Source organism: Antedon mediterranea, chromosome 10 (genome assembly GCF_964355755.1).
Source record: "Antedon mediterranea chromosome 10, ecAntMedi1.1, whole genome shotgun sequence".
Lineage (NCBI taxonomy): Eukaryota > Metazoa > Echinodermata > Crinoidea > Comatulida > Antedonidae > Antedon > Antedon mediterranea.
In genome coordinates this window covers 5,493,957-5,508,336 of record NC_092679.1, presented here as the reverse complement: position 1 = coordinate 5,508,336, position 14,380 = coordinate 5,493,957, and the positions used below count along the sequence as shown (strand labels likewise).

General features: G+C 32.9%; 1 protein-coding gene across 1 annotated transcript in view; it reads right to left on the bottom strand.

The window, feature by feature from the left end:
* Positions 1–4,801: 4,801 nt before the first annotated feature.
* Positions 4,802–14,380, bottom strand: part of LOC140060238 (dermatopontin-like) — a 27,155-nt gene continuing 17,576 nt past the window's right edge. Inside the window, exons 2-5 of the mRNA XM_072106364.1 lie at positions 7,422–7,601; positions 7,041–7,187; positions 6,351–6,503; positions 4,802–4,888 (exon numbers count right to left, since the gene is read on the bottom strand). Coding sequence (XP_071962465.1) covers positions 4,843–4,888; positions 6,351–6,503; positions 7,041–7,187; positions 7,422–7,597 — 522 coding nt within the window. The 5' untranslated portion in view covers positions 7,598–7,601 and the 3' untranslated portion in view covers positions 4,802–4,842. The remainder of the gene's footprint in view (positions 4,889–6,350; positions 6,504–7,040; positions 7,188–7,421; positions 7,602–14,380) is intronic.

Below are 14,380 nucleotides of genomic sequence, written 5' to 3'. Positions count from 1 at the left end.
TTAAAATAAACAAAAAACTGAAATGGCTATGACTAATGGATGGCCAACTTAAGCTCCAGTCCTACTATCTGATTTTTTTTTCGTCTTCCAAAGGGACACTGTATTGATTGATGGAAAGTGCTTGTTTCCAGTCATCTTTAGGGTCAAATCTATTATTTTAACTGCTCCCTTGTTGTGTATAAAAGAGAGAAAATAGTTGAAACCAGGTTGTTGCAAGGTGAACTTATCGTAAACCCGGAAATTACTTTGACCGCGAAGAATTGAAATTGAGTTGAAAATCTACTGTTGAAATCGTAAATTTTGTTAAAAAACTCTTTATAATATCTTCCTAAGATAGAAATATGGAACAATAGCGTCAAACCAGGGAGTTGTAAAATTTTACAACTCCCTGGTCAAACTGAACACTAATGTTATAAAATCTACGTTTCGGGGTACATCTGAGATAGATAAGGTAGGTATCCAAGGCGGAGATTTGTACCGAAGTTTTTGCATTGTGCTCGCCTATGACAGAATTAACCATAATTTATATATAGATGGTGGAATTGATAAAAATGATTAAAAAAATAATGTTCATAATATCAATAATACGTTAGAACTTGTGTTAAATATTGTGTTCGATATGCCTTAATTTATCTCTATATTCCCTGCAGATAATTATTACCAACTAGATGGTTCTCGAATACACAGTAATTTCAGCGTAAAAACTGTTTTTGTAAATGTACGTATCGCAGGAACAGAAAAGAATAAATAGACAGGATGATTTATATAGTCAACTAAATTTAGCACCCTGAGAACTACTATTAGCTTATTGAAGATGTAGTATGTTTCCTTTTATCTTTTTGCTCGGGGTACCCGAGTCTAGGACTCTCTCATCTTCCATCCGACACTACTGAGTAAAAAGTGCGATTTATAAAGTACTACTCCTGCCTTATACGTTGTAGTATTGAGCTAGGATTTGGCATGAATATACTACAGGGACATGTCCTCAAAGCTATAGATTTTTAAATATCAAACCGGATGCAGCCATATGACGTCTCGAAGATGGTACTCGTATAGCCGTAAACTATTTGGTAGCGAGGTTATTGACGTGTATGTGACGTCACATCCAGTTTTATGACGTCATTACAGCTTCTTTTGCTGTATCCCGAGTATCGCACATTCGGGCTTGCGTACACATTTTGTGTAAGCCTTTGGTGGAGACTAGATTTTGAAAATTCAGCTATAAAAACCAGGAAGGCTTTTTTTCAGTAGTTAGATAGTTTAATCTAATGTAATAACATGTTTAACTCTCTAGAAGGTGAAGAAAGATGGTGGATATACGTTTTTTTTTTGCTATACCATGAAAATAAAACTCTGAAGTTGAATAAAAATACTATTTACAACATTTGAATGAAATAGAGATTTTACTGTGTAATTTGAACTATCCCCCTACTGATAAGGAAGTGCTTATTTTCAACAAGCTGGTGTAACACAAATAAAATCCCAACAATTATGAAACATAGGGGAAACTATAGATCGATAATTATTGGAATGTATGATCAATGGAATTTTTTTGCCCGCACCTAGCCGTTAAAAATATATGGTTCAAAATACACTGACTGTCTTCTGGTGAAAAGATTATCCAAGATATTTATTGATGCCTGATAATTGATAACCGTAATACCGTTTGCTACCATTTTTAATGATTTTGTCTTTTTAGGAATAGAAGATGGCAATACAACAACGTTTGTGAAACTAAACGTTGACAACAGAATATACCTGAATAGTATATTGATACACCTCAGTAAGAGACCTTAATAAGAATAAACGGATCAATTAAAATGTTTTATAGGCCCATACTATTTTATATAATTTTCTTTTTTGATAAAATGAGAATAAAAATGAGAAACTTACGTTTTTGGTCTCTATTTCTGGTTTATCAACTCAGCTAGTTTATTGAAATAAAAGGTGAAGGAGCAAAAGACCAAACGCTATAATTTCTTGCACTAATAGTTGTCGTGTTTTGTAAATGTATAAGTAACATATAATCAAACAAGGAATCGCTATTTGGAAATCTGAAGAAGTAAGATTTATTCGTTTTAAAGCCAGGTCAAAGAGTACGCAAATACATCATCAGCATACAATCAGAAGTAAGTGCATTTGTTTACCCTAACAACAGCCTAAATCACCGTCACCTTGTTTACGCTTCAATTAACTGGCTCTGCTTACCATTGTTGTCAAAATCGCTTGTTGCCATGGTCAAAAACGAAACCAATCAAAACGTCAAGCCTGTGTTCGTGAAGGATGACTATATTAGAAAAAAGGTGAGGAGTATTTAAAAGAAGAGTTTATATATTTTGCACTGAAAGATGTAATTAACTGTGATCATTTTATCGGAGCTCTAAAAGTCAAAAATCTATGGCGAATTTATGTTAATAATCGTACTGTACGTGTTAAAGCAATAATTACATCAACGACAAACACATTAACGTAGGCCTACATGATATCAACCCATATCTCAACGAGGAACACGGAGTTAGAATTCTGGTGAAAGACATACCACCTTCAGTAAGGAACGAAGAAATCACTGATTCTTTAAAAAAAATTGGGGAGTAAGATCCTAAGCGACATCCAATTTATAAAATTCAGGATAAATGGAAAACTTTCACGTTTTCTCAAAGATCGCGTGGCTTTTGTTGAGCCTTTTAAAGGAAGCCTTCTACGATTTTCAAAATTTAACAATTTTACCGCAAGATTCTTCCACAAAGATCAACAGTTTGAAATTAAATGCTTTGAATATGGCCGTCATGGTCACAAAATAAATGAATGCCCGCAAAAATTCGAATCCACAATATGTCACAAATGTGACAAATATAATAGCTGGTTAATTGTACATAAATCAAATATTTGTAATGGAAATCAAGACGAAAAATGGCAAATTTCTGCTATAAAAACCAGGAGGACTTTTTTTCAGTAGTTAGGTAGTTTAACCTAATGTAATAACATGTCTGGTGACTCTCTAGAAGGTGAAAAAAGATGGTGGATATACGGTGGATAATTTTTGCTATAGCATGAAAATAAAAATACTATTTACAACATTTTAATGAAATAGAGATTTTACTGTGTATTTTGAGGGAAACTATAGATCGATAATTATTGGAATGTATGATCAATGGATTTTTTTTGCCCGCACCTAGCTGTTAAAAATGTATGGTTCAAAATACACCGACTGTCTTCTGGTGAAAAGATTATCCAAGATGTTTATTGATGCCTAATAATTGATTACCGTAATACCGTTTGCTACCATTTTTTAATGATTTTGTCTTTTTAGGGATAGAAGATGGCAATACAACGTTTGTGAAACTAAACTTTGACAACAGAAACTACTTGAATGGTATATTGATACACCTTAGTAAGAGACCTTAATAAGAATAAACGGATCAATTAAAATGTTTTATAGGCCCATACTATTTTATATAATTTTCTTTTTTTTGATAAAATGAGAATACAAATGAGAAACTTACGTTTTTGGTCTCTATTTCTGGTTTATCAACTCAGCTACTGTAGTTATTCAGTTTCGATAGTTGGTTTAATAAAAAAGGAAATTTTATAAATTACAAAATGAGAGATTCATATGTAAACTAATGTTAGCATAATTAAATGAATAATAAATGAAAAGAAAACTAAAACATCGTATCTGTATTAATTTGTTTGGATTTACTTGAAACTAACAAGAAAATAATTTTTCGATGAAAGCGCTCAGAAACTGAGTGAAGTAGGCCTAATTAGCAAATAGCAAAAGCATATTGCCGGCCACAGAGGGCGCATGTTGATATTTCGGCCCATGTTAAAAAACAATTTTTTTTTTTTATTTGTGAGGTTATTTAATGAACCGATTTTCTTGAATTTCAATAGAGTTCTGCGGTGTTTACGTCACGACGCGTTGTGACTGTATGTGGCGCTGCGTGGTTGCTAGCCAACCAAAAAATGCGTGAGAGTGACTCAAAGGTCGGTTGAATCATGGACAGTAAAATTTATCAAAAAGGTAGCGTAAGAAGGTTCTGATAAATCTGTGTTTACAATTAAAATTTATTTATTATAAAATGCCAAATGCGCATTATATTGGCGGTGCACTATCTGATTCGACATTAGAGTTGGTGAGCATCAGCCAGCTAGATATGCCACTATTAAATCACCGCATCAAAACAAAAACATTCATGCAAATTATATAATTCGTCTTGGTTTCATTTTATTAATCATTGTGGGCAATAATTACCTTAAATTTTAAGAAGGCTTTTGATTCTATTTGTAGAGATTTTATGTTCGATGTTTGAAAAAAGTTTAATTTTGGAATGTTCTTTTGTAACTGGTTAAAAGTGTTATATGAAAACGTTGTCGCGTAGACAACAAACAAACCAAACATGCAAGATTGTATAGTAGAGCCCGAAACTTTATTTACAATAAAACGCCAAATGTGCATTATTGGTGGTGCTTGTTTTAAATGTTTATAATTTAAAGTTTGTCAAATACGTATTATGTTACAGTAAGATATTTTGTAACTTGTCAAATTGAAAATTTGACAAGGAAACAACGCTGTCTTGATTCGACATCAAAGTTGGTGAGCATCAGCCAGCTAGATATGCCACTATTAAATCACCGCATAATAACAAATAATAAAAAAACATTCATGCAAAATTATATAATTCGTCTTTGTTTCTTTAATTAATCATTGTACTTTTACCATTTAAAGAATCAAACTTAATTAAAGCGAGTAGCCATTACGTGCTATTATTATAACGATACTTTATTATTTCGATAGTTTCTCTGAAATTGTTGATAACTTTCATTTAGTTTTGTGAGAGTTTAAGCCGCCTGTGCTTGACAGACGTGGTACTTCCATCTTCTATCCCTAAAAAACACAAATACAAACGAAACTTTATTAATAGAGCTAACATAAAACAATTAAACCTAACTAAAAATGTATAGACATATTGTATTGATTACGCTTGATATTAAAATAATATATTATATCCAACAGCTAAAAATGTATTTAATATTACATAGCTTGGTTCCCACTGGGAAGTAACGTAAGCGAATAATCAATAAAAGATAAAATTTGTATTCACGAAGCAGTATCTCAGGGGAGATACTTGTAATTATATATATATATATATATAAACACAAGAGGCAAAGAACATTAATTCTAAACCGCCCGGTGATATATATATATATATATATTTACACACATCAGGCAATGAACATTAATTCTAAACCGCCCGGTGATATACTGAAATTTAATTAATTAATTTGAAACGATAAAGATGAGGAAATCTGTGAGAATGAGAAAAAGTCGCCCCAACCGAGACTCGAACTCGGACCGCCTGCTTGATATGCAGATGTCCTAACCATTAGACCACTGGGGCTTTCATGGTATTGTTCAAACTCGATTGGATAGCGACTCTTATATATATATATATATATATATATATATATATATATATATATATATATATATATATATATATATATATATATATATATATATATATATATATATATATATATATATATAACACATTAGACACAGAACATTGACAATTTAAATCAAGAATAATTAAATCAATACAGATTTTATTTTGTAAATAATAGCTTCATTAACCATGGAGGTATAATACCTCCATGCATTAAACTGTGACCAATGCAATCTAACAACAGGACGCTGGAACGCGCTTTGTCAAGATGATAGGAACATTTGATCTTTGTCTGGGCTGCGATAAATATCAAGGCTGTTATTGTAAAAATAATGCATATATATTACTTTGAAATAATTAAACCAGGTCATTACTTGTCTTAAATGTACGTTTTATGATGAATTATGATAAAAAAAGAGAAACAATGCACTATGTACTCTGGTGGGCGGTCTTTAGTTTAGGCCTAGGCTAGCCTTGATAGGCTTAGTTTTGTAGCCTGACGTTGTATAGTTGCTGCATTAATTGTCTTTCTGTTTTTGCCAGAATCCGTTGATGCAAATTGGGGAAATTCGGTAATTTAGCTAAAAAGTTTGGAGTCTTCCATTTGTTTTGGCCTCACGATCGATCGAAAAGTGGGTGAATTACACAAGAAAAACAAAATTATCAATCCGGACGCAATGCATGTTGGGATTTATAGCGGGCCGCTTAAATGATTAGAATCGACTTATTTTAAAAATGTTTAACAGTTGATCACCATATAGTATTTATTTTTACATTAACTGTAGTTTGTGACATTAAACTAGATCTAAAAAAACGTATGGAATGGGACTTTAAGCCATTGTAATCTCTGAACTCAGGCATCCCTGTTGTTAGATTACTTTGCTGTGACAGTATACTTACTCCATGCTGTTGTCATGCATGCCAGCTACACCATGGATGAAGTATCCAGTGGGTGTAGTATATGTGTGATAGTCATCCCAATCGTTGATAAGAGGTGTGTCGTAGCAGTTGATTGCATTATAGGCAGAACTCTGACAACATTTCAATTTCCATCTAACAACAGAAAATATGAATGAATATTGTGTCTGTTTGGTTCATGCTACACGTACTGTGACAGTGTGATAATGTTTCGTAGGGTCGATCATATAGGCCTAATTAATATAATTATCTATTGCCGTTTGTCTCAATTGATCAGATTATTCAAAGTAAAAAATAAGTAATAAAATTACAATAATTTGGTTAACAGTGGAAAAAATCCGAAAGAAAGCAAAACTTGTGTGATGCAGCCCATAAACTAAAAAAAAAAAAACCCAAAACACACACACACACACACAAAACAGGACAACACCGGAACCGGAAACATCACAAAACAGACTTTTAGTTGAACCCTTACTATAACATGAATGTTCAGTGTTTTGTTTCACAGGAAGGGGGAGGGGGGGGGGTGGGGTGGGGATGTAGGTAATTATAATTGACATAAAAAATATATAAACATTCACGTTTTATTGTACAGTAGGCCTATATATTACTTTCAGCAAAAATTCTACGATAATTTTGAATTGAATGATAATTCATCAAAATAATACTTACATTCTATCCTCTTTGCTGTTGGAATGTTTACTATTTACGCCAACAACAACACCGTTATAGGGACAAGTTGCCGTGAAAGGTTGATCATACTCGTTAATATAACCAGTCCATGTGCATGAACTACTGGGAAGGGATGCCGAGAAAGATCTGCACAAAATATAGATACATGAAATGTGTAACTCCTATGGTATTTCAGAACATAGGTAGGTCTAGGCCTATAGATATTTCTGATAGCCTAGATAATAATTATATTGTAAAATTAATTAGGAATCGGGTTCACGTTATAGATTTAAATGTGATGTTTTGTGCACATTTTTGTTCATACAATAATACGGCCTGTGTTCTCTCCCGCATTAGATCCATAATTGAATAGGAATTTACCTGCAGAAGAATTCAAACTGCCTGTCTTCTTTGCTGTTAGAATGCTGCGACTTAACTTTATATATAACCTGACCAGTTGGACACGTAAAAGTAAATTCTTGGTCATACGAGTTCTGCCAACCGGCAATCACGTGATTGATCATGAGAAGCGCAAACAAACCTGTAATACACTTCATTTTTCTAAGAAAACAAATTGAAAAATAGTTAGTAGAGTATTCGAAACGCACTTATGGACATTCTATAACAATTCCGGCCGCGGGAAACATAAACTAGACCACGAAGTTACATAACAGTTTATAAGGACAGTGTCCTCATTTAAGCGTGGTTCCCACTAGCGACGCAACGCAAGGACGTAACGCAACGCAAGTGAATTGACCAATCACAAGCGATGGCTTATTCGCTTGTGATTGCTAACTGTCTATAACTTCGCTTGTCATTGGTTAAAACGCTTGCGTTGCGTTTACGTTCTTGCGTTACGTTCTAGTGGGAACCAAGCTTAAAAAAGAAGCGGGAGAACTCTCTATCTAGTATCTCTATTTGTTAAGCTTTTTATTTTGTTGTCTGGCCGCAACACGTCAATGTATATTACCTGATTATTAGGTTGTGGCTAAACTTCAGCGCCAGCACACCACACCCACCAATTAAGTCGAGCGACATAGTTTTACATGTCACTGAACCTAATGCTTTGTTCCCACCAGGACGCAACGCAAGGACGTAAGCGCACCACAAGTGATTTAGCCAATCACAAGCGATGGATTATCCGAGTTGTCGCTTGTGATTGGCCAACTCGCTTACTGTCTGTATGAGAATCACGTCATTTTTCTAACTTTAGGCAACTGTCAAGAAACTAACACGTCATTTTATGAATGAATGATTTTTGGTCTTTGTTTCTATACAGGGTTATTTTTAATATTCTATATACGAAATATCATGGATAAAATGATTTATATACGAAAATTACGAAAAATGTAAAATCATAATAATTGGAATGGATGAAGATTGCTGATGTACCACACATTATTATCGTACTGATTAACTTGAAATTCATTGAATGAGATTGAATGAACGAAGGAATGAAAATGGTTCAAGCCACAGAGACAGAAAAAAGTCCTAGTCCTAAACTAGCCTCTACTTACATACTAGCCACTGGAACAACCAAATACTTTTCAGAACTTGTATTGTGCTGAATATTGTGTTGAATAATATCAGCTTGTTATATACCTTTATTTATCTCAATTCACAGATAATATAAGTATTATCAATTCATTTATTTAACTGCAATACATTTCATATCATCAAGTGACGTTTGATTAATTAATTTTGTTGTCGATGTCGTGCCTTCGGATGATAAATATTCCTAAATTTATCATAGCAATATTTACCTAAATTTTGAAGATTGAACCATATGGTAGAATTGATAAAAATGATAACAAAAATAATATTCCTAATATCAATAATACTTTAGAATTGTGTTGAGTATTGTTTTTGATATGTCTTAATTTATCTCTATATTCCCTGCAGATAATTATTACCAACTAGATGGTTCTCGAATACACAGTAATTTCAGCGTAAAAAAACTGTTTTTGTAAAAGTACGTATCGCAGGAACAGAAAAGAATAAATAGACAGGATGATTTATATAGTCAACTAAAATTAGCACCCTGGGAATTACTTCCGGAAAAAGAAAAATGAGTCCACATTTTGTATTTGGACTCATTTAAACAAACCCAATTTGTGTTTTGTATATAACATTAGGATTGAGCAATTTAATACTTTGTTAAAACTGTGAATGTTCTAGTCGAATACAGGATGGTAACGATACACCACTATGACGTTTATATTTGTTTGTAATTATTAATTAATACAAACGTTGAGAAGCAACTGGCAGTAATAAAGTTTATTTGTATATGATGTGTTTATATATCTTACAGTAGGGCCTCCCACACTCACAGTAGTAAAGTTTATTTCTATATGTGTTTATAAGAAATTTGCGATTCAAATTACGACCAAAAATGGTAAATACATATTTACAGTATTGTCAAAGTATTGCAATATTATATCTAAAGGTTTTAAGTTTATCCTCAAAGACCCATACATTTACCTACTTGTGTTAAATTAAATATTTATATTGTGACTGAGAGATTGGAAGGTTCCATTCATCGCAAATCAATATATTTGTATAAACGTATATTAAACCTATCAAGGAGATTGGTAAATGCGAGCATCCTCGTATTATTGTGTGCGGGTATTTTTCAAGATGGACATCCATTAGACAGTGTATGCAATGATCGAAAAAACCCCTATTTGGGGCACATCGTTAATCAGTGCCGAAAGTACGAACCAACTTTAAAAACCATCGAGTAAGCATTCTAGAAATAACATCATATCATCAATTGTTTTTGTCGATGTTGTGTTTTTGAATGTGATAAAGATTCATATTTATCATAGCAATATTTACCTTTCATGTTTGGTAGTTTCAAAAATTGATATGATTGGCACATGACTACAGAGACTAATAGCTATTTACACACATTGTTTTACCTTATTAACACAGATCACGATGGAAATATAAATGTTTCTTTAATTCAATTTAATCATGAAATAAATATAATGTTTGAGGTGATGAATATTGTATGGATTTGTTTTGTCAAAAAATAGGCCCCTACGGTGGTTTTTTACTTATAGTAGGTGCACGAGAGAAGCTTAATGTTGACGTCCCTTTATTGTAAAGATGAAGAATATAAAGATGAATAATTACTTTATTTTATTTAATTCCTTTCAGTAAAGACAATACAAACATAACATAAAAATAAACGTTTGAATAGGCAGCTTTGTAGAATTCACTTTATTCAATTTCGCTTATAAAATAATAATAATAACCATTGAAACTCGTTTCCGATAGAATATGGCTCCCGGACCCCACCCCTTAAAGTTTTATCATGGTAAGTATTTATTTTTTCGATTTTTAAAACTAAAACTGAATATTATTATTTGACATTAAATGGTCTATGTAAAATATATCTTTAAGTACGTTTTTAAGTTTATTTTAGGAATGTTTGGAGAGCCACATCGCTTAAGGACAGTGGGTGATTTAGCACCCACCTTAACTAAATCTTAATTACTTGTTCTGTTGTTTAAAGTATTTTAATGTATAACCATCAATACAAACTAAGGCCTATATTCAGTTGAAAGTTTGTACCAGTAAACAAAATAGGACCAGGCTGTTTGTTCACATCAACATCTCGAAACGTACATTAAATAGATAATTAGTTTGACTACTATCGCTCATCAGTGCTATCTTTAAATTTGAGAAACATCAGGAAATGTCGAACATTTTGTTTTGAACAAATTCTATTGAGATAAAATGTTGCAATCTATAATACGTTAACAGTACACAAATATAGACCAGGAGCAGATGTCAGTATACCGAATCTAGCAAGATAAACTTTTTTTGAACCCACACAGGACAAAAAAAACAAACTTTTAAGCATAATTATGGATACTAGATGGTCGTGCCCACAGATGGTTCTCGAATACATAGTAATTTCAGCGTAACAAAACTGGCGATTTCAAATGTACTATTATATAATACATTGTCGTTTACAGAAACGAATAAATAGACACGATGATTTATGTAGTCAACTAAAATTAGCACCCTGGGAATTACTTCCGAAGGAGAAACTTATCACAAAATGAGTCCAAATTTTTGATTTGGACTCATAACAAACCCAATTTTTGTTTTGTATGTAACATTAGGTTTGAAGGGTGGGAAAGCGGATAGGTACAAAGAGGAACAATTTTTAAATATATTCTTTATCCACTCAGTAACGAAATATTTTGTTCATGTTATATAGGCCTATAAATAATATACCTCTAAATACAGTAAAACATTTGCGATTTAATACTTTGTTAAAACTGTCACTGTCATAATCGATTGAAATATTAAAGTACATGTCACGATACACCACTACGATGTTTATATTATTGGTAATTATTAATTAATAATTAATACAAACGTTGAGAGGGAACTGTCAGTATAAAGTTTATTTGTATATAATAATGTGTTTATATATCTACCAGTGAAGCCTAATCACAATCTCAGTAATAAAGTTTATTTGTATATATTTTTATATTACATCTAACAGTACGAACATTCACAGTAAGAAATGTTCGATTCAAATGAGGACCATAGTTAATAGGTATTTACAGTATTGTCAAAGTATTGCAAGTTTATTCTCAAAGGGCCCATATATTTACCTACCGTATGTGTTAAACCAAGGGCTCATAAATTTACCTACTTGTGTTAAACCAAACTCTGGCAGACTGAGAGATTGGGATGTTCCATTCATCGCAAACCAATACATTTGTAATCGTATATTAAATCTATCAAAATAGTATTTTTTAAGGAAAATCGGCCTGTCTTCAACATTATGATGGTGTACTCTAGCTGTTCAACCGGTTTTCAGCTATTATAGGAGGAGATAGGAAAATGCAAAGCCTCCTCGCATTTTTGTGGCGGGTATTTTTCAAGATGGACATCCATTAGACAGTGTATACCACGATCGGAAAACACCCCTATTTGAGGAAAATCGTTGAACCTAAATTCGTTTTAATCGTCAATAACTAATTATCTAACTTAATTTAATTAGTAAACAGGGTTACATCAGGTGGTTAAAATCAGTACCGAAAGTACGAACCAACTTTATATACCATCGAGTAAAAATTCTAGAAGTAAGGCGCGATTTACCGAATTTTGCCCTTACGTAAATTTATATATAGATAACTTTAATTTACTTCCGCCAAGGAGGTATAGTAGTCGATCGCGTGTGTTTGTTTGTTAGTAGCAGGATTACTCAAAAAGTAATTACAAGATCTTTTTAGACCTGCCAGTGTTAAGTAACTGAAATTGCCTTTTCTCGAGAACTACTTGTCCAAAAAACCAAGAGGCAAGAGTTATAATTTGTGATTTGTAATTTTAAAACATAATTTGATTTAATTTACAGGTTTTTTGATACGAGTAGTTTAAACAAACCTATTTCTTTTCAAATTCACCCATTTATTTTTGGCGTTGCTGTTCTATTGTTAATCAGCTGATACTATTGTTAATTGAAAGGCTGGTTACATAACCATTACACCAAATTCGCATACACATGCTTGTAGTGAAATTAGCCTAAATCACACACAGCATTAAGACACACACACATATATATATTTTCCCGGAGAAATCTTATGTAGGAAAATTTTACAGTAGGCGGAGGTAGGCACTCTCGGAGTGGCTTTCTTTATTTTGACATTGGAATAAAAATGTCGATGAATGATGACAAAAATGAGTAACAAACGATATAATTAATCCCATGCTGGATGTCTACAGAAAAAAAAAGACTGTAAGAGTTACTTCACCAATCACAAGCGATGGATTATTTTGTGGCTTGTCATTGGTCGACTCTCTTGCGTTGCGTCGTATAACCAGTATCAAAGTCAATGTTATTTGTTTATGAGAAACGGTGGGAGAACTTGGTATGATACCACCTGATCTAACAAAAAAATATAATTTTCATTACTATCATTATCGTCGCCTTAAAGTTATCGTCACCAAGCCTATACAATATTTGTTGGGTTTAATCAATCAATGATTTTCCTACGCTATCGTAATTAAAAAGTCACGCCTTAAACGCGATAACAAACACGCAGGTCTATTGTTTATAAGAGGCAACAAATACATACAAGTTTCAATACATTAGAAAACCCATAATTAATACTCTAAATTATGAAGTCCTTTGCGGTTTTGAGTATTTTGATTGTTGTTGTCGCCGTCCTTGCCACTGCTGTTGATTGGCATAATGAGTATGATGAAGATGTGAATTTCAGGTAGGTATAGTAATCAACAAATAATCATTATGAAGTATAACAAAGAATAGATTATCGTTATTAATGCCAGCCTCAATATGCCTCATCAGATATGTTCGTTGCTTTGAGTATGAATGAACCTTTAAACACAAAGTTTATAATAATTAGTCTTCTTTTTCAGATGTCCCCCCGGAGAGGTGATCAGCAAGGTCGTTTCTGATCACAGTGACAAGAAGGAAGACAGAAAGTTTGAGTTCACGTGTGCGTAAGTATGAGAATACTTGTAAGCAATCTGACGCTGCAGACGTATGTTTTGATATTCTGAGTGAAATGGAACTTGAATTTTTCCTACATACTATAGCGTTAAGTCTACAAAACACCAAAGAGGACGCAACGCAAGGACGTAAGCGCGCCGCAAGTAATTTGAACAATCGCGACGCCGATTGATCATCCGAACTGTCGCTTGTGGTTGGTCAATTCACTAGCGCTGCGCTAAGTTAGAGTCTGCTCTTTCCTCATTATTGCATTTTTTCACAGAAAGTTTGACCAGACATTTACAAGATGTAATTGGACATTCTACTGTAATAAATTACCATTCCCTAACGTATAGAGTAACATAGTATTTACATGAACATTCTAGAATTAGATGTTTTGATTTAAGAAACCATGTATAATTAATAAGAACAATCAAGAACATTCCAGAAGTGCTATTAATAGAAACTGTAATCATGTAATAATGAGAAGTATAAAGAATGATCTAGAAGGATAGGAGCATCTTGTATATAAAGGGATGTAAACTATTGTAAGGTTGTTGGATTAGAGGTTGGATGTTATATTGTAAAGTTATTGTGAAGCTGTTGTTTAAAGTGCTTACTGGATTGTTAAAAGTTGAAGTTGATTGAAATTAAAGCTTTGTTTTGAGTTATTTTACAACTTTGTGGATTTTGTGTGTATACTTTTATGTCACAAGGGAGTTCCTAAAGTATTTTCAACCGCTCGGAAACATACGTGAGAGGAGTTCGTGACATAATTTGGTGGCAGCGGTGTTCAGCCTAATTTGGTGGCAGCGGTTATTTCGATCTACTGTTCGACTTAACTGTGTTTTTATCTACA